Source organism: Bactrocera latifrons, unplaced genomic scaffold (assembly GCF_001853355.1).
Source record: "Bactrocera latifrons isolate USDA-ARS-PBARC rearing strain unplaced genomic scaffold, ASM185335v1 scaffold_69, whole genome shotgun sequence".
NCBI classification, from domain to species: Eukaryota; Metazoa; Arthropoda; class Insecta; order Diptera; family Tephritidae; genus Bactrocera; species Bactrocera latifrons.
Genome location: NW_017537367.1, coordinates 441,802 through 450,629, shown reverse-complemented (window position 1 = coordinate 450,629; position 8,828 = coordinate 441,802). Strand labels below are relative to the sequence as shown.

Sequence of the window (8,828 nt, the reverse complement as noted above, 5' to 3'; positions counted from 1 at the left end):
AAAATTTTCAAAATTCAAAACTAAAGTTTAAATTATTAGAAATATGCAATAAATCATAAATTGGCGGATATTTAAATAGTAATAAATTAAGACAAAAATATTGACAAACATAAAAATTCAAAAATCTAAAAAATATAAAACTAGCAAAAATTAAAGTTTTCAAAATTATAAATTTATTTTTAAACTAAATATGAATATAACCGCCTCAATCATGAATTCATCCATGCTGTATTTTCTAAATCGTGAATTATTTTTTCGAACAAAAATTTGATAAAAAGAAATGCCAAAAATTAAAATCTAAAGTAACTCCTAAATTATTTTTATGAAAAATTAAGTCAAAAATATAAAAAATATTGGCAAACCTTAAAAATTAAAAGTGAAAAAAATCMTAAATTTGCAAATTTCGAAAATTGAAAACCTTGCAAATTAATACAAAAGGTAAACAAATACTTTTGTATAACCCAAATTTTATACTTTCCCCATTAACGTTTTCATTTCAGTTCATTTTCTGCCAATTCTCATATTTTTGGCATGCAAATTTTGAGGTATTTATGGTGTACTAAAATAGTTTAATTATTATAATACTAGAATTGAACGTTTTTTTCGTAATTGATGCCTCCAGTACATGAATGAATTCGGCATGCGCAATGAGTGAAAATCCATAAAGAAAAAAATAATACTACAGAAAGTCGCAAAAAAAGAAATTATAATGATAATCACAAGAATACAGACTGTAGCCATAAGCGTCAGAATACACACGCACATACACATCTGTGCTTAAGCACACAGGCATTAGTGTAACAGCACACAAACGCGCACCAAAGTGCCACGAAAATAAACACAACGCCATATAAATATCATACGTAAGTGCTTATATGTGTTTATATGTAAGTGTGTATGTATGCAAACATTTATATTTACTCGCACAGCGATTGCTTCAGAAATTTCATGGCATAAAAATGAAATGGATGATGAGTCATCGTCAGTCGACAGCCGCAAACCACCAACCTACCAACCAGACCGCCAGCGAGCGAGCTARCAGCCAGCGCGCTGTTTTCTTTTTGTATTTAGCGCACWTACATACATGTATGTATGTTGGTGTATTTGCAGGCAGGGAAGTCGCCGTCAGTCAGCTAGTCATCCATTGCTTTTGTTGATTCTTTACTTATGATCGYTGTTGTTGTTGTTGTTGTCAAATTGTTATTGTGTTGCTTGATTATTGTGAGCTGTTGCTTCACCGGCAGCAAGCCATGCCGGGGTCGAGTATGAGTGAGTAGAGAGCGAAATTTCGCTTGCACGCTCGAATCTCCTAGATAACATACTTAGATGTATGTATGTACATATCTACATACATATATGTCTGTGCTTGGATATGTATGCATAGCTGTAGCGCCGCCATTCAAGTGTGTCTATGTATTTATGGGCATATTTGCCAGATATTGCCGTGTATTGTTAGCATTTATAAAAATTCTATTGTCGTTRTTTGTTGTTGTTGTAGTTGTAGTTTTAGTTTGTACTTAAAAGGCACGACACGACAAATACCAGGAAGAGTGCGGTGAAGAAGCAAAACAACAGCAGCTGAAATGTGTAGCGTTAGACACCTATGTATACKCAGCTATGTATGTGTWTGTGTGYGTGAAGGRGCTGTCGTTGACTGTGTTTGTGCGCTGCTCAGGGGGGTGCGGCGGCAATGGACAGTGGAAAGGTACTACTTACTCACTCATCGTAGATTATTGCAGACTTGTAAAGTGAAGAGTGCGCGCGTATTAAAGCAACGGTGGGGTGATAATAGGCTGTATGTGTGCTCTGGGTGGTGGGTTGGTGGGATGCAGTAAGGTCGTTCGGCCGGKTGGTTGGTAGGCTGGCAGTGAATGTATTTTTAATGGTTTCGTGCCGTGTGCGAATTTAACGAAAAAAAAATTACGTTTTGAGAGCTTTTGTTGCCATCATTACTTGCATGAATGTGCGAATATATTATATACATAATTTATGAGGAATACATTGCTCTTATTACATAAGTATGCACGCATTTATTACATAAATGCATAAACATATTTATTTTCAATATTTATTGTATTTTTRTACTGTTTTTTATCAACTTGAGCTATTGGGTTTTAAGAAATATGGACAAATACATGTACTGTGTACATACATATGTATGTAAGTATGTACATTTAGGCTGTAGGTGCCTTCACAAAATGCTTGCAAATTCAATTTCATTAAAAYTATATTATATAAATATTTTGCAAACAAATACATATGTGTAATTGTGGTCAATGAGTCTGAAGTTCGTAGTGAAATTGCATAGAAATGGTGTTGCAACCTTGAAAGCAAAGATTCTGCAGAAATCTGGGCTTCTCATGATACTTTCTTATACAGAATAGTCATTGAATTTTTAGAAATGAGAATATAGTTGAAATTTCATGACTCGATCTTCTATAACTCGCAGTTCTCTTGAATTTGTAATAGAAGTCAACAGTTCATACAAATTTTCTTCCATAATTTGAAGTCTCTGTAACACGAAGTTTTCTTTGTTTTTTTTTATTATGGTGATTCGAGTTAGGGAAACTCAACTGTACATATTATATTTTTAAAAGATATAGCCATTCTCTTCCTTACACCTCATTAAACTTTCTCTAATCTAAAATAACCTCAAAAAGCAGTGAAAAACATAATGAATCCTCATAACTTTATGACTTCCCCATCTATGTATGTTAAATTTTGTTTTCATTAAAATACTAACTTATATCTACCGAATACATTTTCGCACAAAAATCTAATTTCTGAGTTTGAGATTAAGGGAAGATCTTTTGTATGTACTTTTTATGTTTAATGTGTGTAATATGAAGATAGGTCTTTCGTATCTCATTTTTGAATTTAATTTGCTGTGAAGGTCCAATTTTTCACACAATAGTAAAATGCGTGAGTTTGAGGTTATGTAAAAATATTTTTCCTCTAATTTTTTACTTATGATACGGAATCTTGTTTCTGAATTTAAGGTTATGTTAATTTCTGAATGTTATGTAATTGAAAATCTTCTGCAGCTTTCCTTTAATTTTAGACTATGCGAAGAGTTTTTGTTTTTAATTTCTGAATTTGAGGTTATGTGAAGATTTTTTGTGTCCAATATCGGACTGCATATGTTTCTTCTACAATTGCTTTAAAAATCTCTGCGAAATTTTTAATATGTTACTGTAATTGCTTACAACGTCTATAAGGATTGAAAATTCGCCGAAAGATTTTCTTAAAAAATTTGAAATAAAATTATTAGGATTCAAATCAAATGGAAAATGAAATGAAAGAAGTCGAGGAATATAATTAAACCAAAATTTATTTATTCATAAGTGTACTWTGCTGAACCGCTAGTCAGAAACAATTCATACAATAAGTGCGTAAAAATATTGAATCTATGCTAATTCTAACTAAAAAAAAGTACAAAAATTACTAAAACAAAAGTCAAGCAGCTAGATTTACCTATTTTTGTTACCCTATACTCCTCAAACTTGTTAACAATGACTAAATTCCAAAATTCCCCGCTCGAAATAGCCACATTGCATGTGCTCAATTAATGGTTAACTACGAAAATTTCCCAATAAATTTGAATTTTTATTGTATTTTCGTACGCATTAGAAATGTTGGACGAACGGTAACGGTATAATTAGAAAAGGACACGCAAAACAAGGATCATAGACAGAAAACGCACGCAACCCTAGCATGGAAATAGTTGCGCTAACGGATATTCTAGAGCCACGCACCTGCCATTAGCAGCTGGCTAATGGGAAAATTCAGTATTAATCGTAAGGAAAAACAGGTACAAATAGCCACTTACGGCATTGAACACGAACAGTTATTACCGTAAATGGATAGGCAAAGGATTCCTAAGCAAATTTGAGAAAGTCTCCAAGATATGACTACAAAAAGAAAAGACATTCTTTACAGTCACCACTTTTCAACGACAACAGCCCAAAAGTCACATAACTGTAAATTTAAAATGTGCAAGAAACCGCTAAATGTTGATGTAAATTCGAATAACGCAAAGGAACACACAAATAAAGATGCAAGTTGTAGGAAATACACAAAACTAACCAGAAGTGGAAGCGGCGGATTGTAGCGGTGTGGAGAAATAGCAAAAGGCCACGTGTCAACAATTTAGCCCCAAGGTAGTTCTATTTAGTCGCGAACAGTCGCGCGCTGTCCCGCCAAAAGGCAAAATTAATGTTTATRAGTATAAGTATGTATGTGTGTGTGCATGTGTGATTGCTAAGAGCGTGGAWAGAATGTCCACCGKCCTTCGGCTGTTTCTCAGCGCACGTCCGAAAATAGATCAATGCCCGCGGCAGGAAGGCGAAGGTAGTGGAGGTGASCGCACATATTTTCACRCATGCAAACKTAGTATATACATATGWACAAATATATATRTATTAYATAWATATACATACATATACATATATACCTMCATTTGTATGTCTGCCCGCCAGCTTGGGTTGCGATGGAGCTAAGTTTGTGCCTTAAGGCAACCGCCAACCAAATAAAAACACAAACATGACGCCGCCATTAGAAGGTGATGGGGTGGTGTAGGAGTGCACCAACCATGGTAAATAAACCAAAATCGATGACAGCCGCAAGGCAAGCGAGTAGCGACAAGCCACAATGAAGGTGCTRAGCAGTATTGTTGTCATTGTTGTCGACAAAGAAATATAAGAAAATAATGAAAATAAAATGCCGGAAGAGTGCCACACCGGTGGRTGGGGGTGGTGTATGGCGGCTTTTTGTGCCACATTTGCCTTTGTAAGGCGATGACTCATCGACAAAGCGCACCGCCATCCTCATCATTAGCTGCTGCTGYTGATGCAGCAATAACACCACCAAGCAAGAGCAACACATGCTGAGCAACAAAAATAATGCCACCACCAACACCAGCARTGAGCGCAGCACARAAGTGTTCGCATATGTACATATGTATGCAAGCGCTTAAGGCTACAGACGCGCTCATGGCAGCTGTTGTGACRAGCACAACAACTATAACAGCGCGCAATGGAATGAAAACAGTAGCAGTTGTGGCGTTGTTTGTTATTTTTGGATTTTTTAAGCAGTTAGTGCGTGTGTTGGYACTGTTGTGGCTTTACGCACACAGCAAAACACTTCCTACTCACTTGCCTGCTGGGAAGTTGMTAAAATCCACAAAATATTTTTCTGTGTTTATACTATAAGAGATTTCAGAAAATCCATTAATTAATTTGGGGATCGAAGATAKACTTTTGAATTTCGTATGACATTTTGTTGTATTTTGGCATACGTTTAGTAACTTAATAGTAAAATCTACTACAGAAAATGTCAAGGAGTAAGCCATAACTGCTTTTCATATGTGACAGCTGTCGAAAAATGGCTTCAGAAATTATAATTGATTTAAAAAATCGGAATTTTCAAAATCAATCCAAATTTTCGGCGTCTGTTTGTACAGTTTTATAAAATATTTTACATGCTTTCCACTCGCCGTTTGGTAGTTGAAGTTTCGTCAACTTTATTATGCATATTTTTCCTACAAGGYACATCTTCTGCTCACTTCAGTTCAGTGCGTGGCTGCTTTACTCATGACGAACGCATGTGCCCGCGAGTACAAAAGTGTGTACGTGACGTAAAACATTTCGTTGCAGGCACAAAAAGCAACAAATACTTACAACAAGTAGCACAAAAAACAACTAAAGAATACACAAATCGAAAAAAGTTGTAAAGCAAACACAAGCGCGTTGAAATAGAACAGCAACAACCCCTCAGATCGATTTTGTTGCGTGAGTGCGCTGGCACAGGAAGAAAACTGAGGATGACTAATCATTGAGAGCTCGATATAAACAAATAAACAGTAGCTAAAGAAAGTGCACTCCTGAACGCACAAGTGAGGAAAGGTGTAGAGAGCAGAATACCAATCCACGGCTTCATGAAGGGTACACAAATGCGAATGGGTGGAAGGTGGGTGGTACATGCATATCTAGGTAGACTAGATGTGTATAAGAGACAGGGGTACACAAATGCGAATGGGTGGAAGGTGGGTGGTACATGCATATCTAGGTAGATATACATATGTATGTCTGTATATGTTATAAGTAAACCGGAAGAGCGCTTGTGGTTACTGTTCATTGCGCAGCTAACGGGATGTCTCATAGCAGGCGCTTCGATTGCGATGCGTCATGCATCAGCCGTTGAAGGGCGRAAGAGCAACCACACGACAGCACAGGGCGCTACCTACCACGGTAAAATTGTCAGACAGCACGTCAGCACGTCAGCCAGMGGCAGAAGCAAATGCAATAATATTAATAACAACAACAGCAACAATGATATTACAGCAGCGCCAACGGTTGGCAAACACGCTTGCCGCCAAGAGTCACTAAATCAACAACACGCAACAAAACCGTTTTGAGCCAACTACTGACCACACTCTACCGTCTTTTTGGCTGCCTAAAGTCTCCTGCTACTTCGGCAATGCCGYAACAACAACAGYAAAYCATGCACAGCAATCCAGTCCCGGCCAACAGGGCTTTCACGTCAACTTCGTTGTAATCGTGTACACAACTTTTCCCAGGCATTCCCTCGCATTGTGTCGTTCGGGCTGTTGGCCTTTTTGCAACAACACCACCAACGACCGCAAATGCGCCTGCTGCAGTCTGGAGGGTCGCATGCCCGGCATACATACACGTACAAACAGCTACGTAACACTTGCTTATGTAAGTGTCACCAGGAGCCATACTGTCTGTGACGAATGGCGAAGCAAGACACGGCCGACTACAGCAATGCTAACGACAGGCGCTGCGCAGTCTACTCGCGTATATATGTATGTATGTGTGTGTGTGTGTGTGTTGGTTGCACGTTTGGACAGTCACTCAAATGGTAGACAGTAGTTGCGTTGTTAGCGCTGTGAATTTTATTGTCGTTTTATACAGGAGCGGCACACAGAAAACAATAACAATAACAATAGCAGCACYAACAACAAGATGAGACAGCAAGTTGCTTACATCGTAAAATTGAACGTTAATGTTGCTAATTAAATAAAATTGAAGACTTCGCCGCCATGACGACACGCTGACAGCTTTCGACTGCYTAGCAAAGTAAAAACGGCCACAAGTGCAAACTGCAACCAACGGGAGCTTTTGTCTGCTGCAGCCACGAGAGGATGCGAGAGGCAAGTCTAAAGTCAATATTATGAACAATAATTTTCACCGCTAAGCAAAAGGCATAAAATCGTGCAACAACAACAARCGCGTGTAACGGGGAACGCGAAAACACTCATGCATTATTGTTGAGGAAAATTTTCAATGCGGCGAAAACTGACGATTGACGTCAAGCAAGTATAAAAAGCAAACAACAAGCGAATGTAGTAATTTAAATTTAGCAAAGAAAATTCACTGTTGGCATTATTGGAACATATTTCCACTTAATCCCACGACTCGTAGCACAATGAGTAAGTGTACAAGGTTTTTTTCAGTTTTTTATTTTAAATTATTCTTGCAAATGTCAAAGGCGCGTGGTTAGTGACAAATCTCTTTAAGGCTGTGCAAATTTATAATTAAATAAAGGCATTAAAAAAGCATGTACACTAGCGAGTTAACTAAATGAGTAATGCGTGGCTGAGTGAAGGCGGGCATGTGTGCACTTGTGCTTAAAATACTAAGCAGAAGCAACATAATAATCTAAATATGCAAAATACTTATGAAAAAGAAGCACATAATTAATATTAATAAAATTAAAATCATAAAATAGAAAATTTTTTTTTCAAAAAAATTAATAATAATTCAAAAGCAAACACAAAAAATAAATANTTTTTCAAAAAAATTAATAATAATTCAAAAGCAAACACAAAAAATAAATATACACGACATAAATAGATATTTTAAGTATATATAATCTGTCTCTTATACACATCTAGATGTGTATAAGAGACAGGAAGAAAAAAGTTAAAAAATAATAAAAATTAAATATATGTATATGAAACACAATAAATTATTATTCAAAACAAAATGCATCGATTTATGTGAAAATATAAAAAGTTTTACTATTAATCATTAAAAAATAGTAATTAAAAATAAAAAGAAGAAAAAATGTTGAGAATGTCAAAAATATACAAAATACAATAAACTATTATTTAATTTACGTTTAAATTTTAATATTTTGTAGTTTTTATCTTCTTTTTTTTTGAAAAATACTATTAAAACTACTAAAACACAAACACAATCTTTCCACATCTATTAATTTATTTTTAGATTTAAGCATTATATTTTTAAATGTTTTAAGTTTTAAATTTAAATTTTTTGCATTTTTAATTTACTAAAGCTTTTTTTTTGAGGTTGTATTGCAAAAAAAGACTAATTCTTTGGTTATAATGACATTTTTGGACTTTTGCCTCTTCAACTTAACCTCAATTTCCATTTGCACGTGACTCGCGAACCCATCGATATTATGCTTTAAAAATAGCTACATAGTTAAATGTTTTGTACTCACCAATAAAATCGTAGGCTTCCTGAAAATATTGTTTGATATTTTGATGTGGCGTATCACTGGCAGGTATCTGTTTATATTTAAGTCCCGGCGCTGGACCTGAACTGGGTGCTTGGCAGGTAACATTCAAAACACAATTGGCGCCCACACTACTCGGATCGCTGGCATCTTTGCCGTTGCCCAATAGTAAATGGGGGAAAACTGGTGACGCGGGATGAGTTTCAATATCTAAGACAAGAAAAGAGAGAATGTGAAAATTAGAGAAAATTTTAATGGAAAATTAGAAAAAGATATGTTTTTATAAAAAAAATTGAATTGAAAAATTAAATGAAAATTATCAA

At 35.6% G+C, this 8,828-nt stretch overlaps 1 protein-coding gene across 1 annotated transcript in view; it reads right to left on the bottom strand.

The window, feature by feature from the left end:
- The window catches only part of LOC108975730 (dual specificity protein phosphatase 15), a 48,434-nt gene that overhangs the window by 17,337 nt on the left and 22,269 nt on the right, over positions 1-8,828 (bottom strand). The window contains exon 3 of the mRNA XM_018944427.1: positions 8,491-8,715. Within this exon, the coding sequence (XP_018799972.1) occupies positions 8,491-8,715 (225 nt within the window). The remainder of the gene's footprint in view (positions 1-8,490; positions 8,716-8,828) is intronic.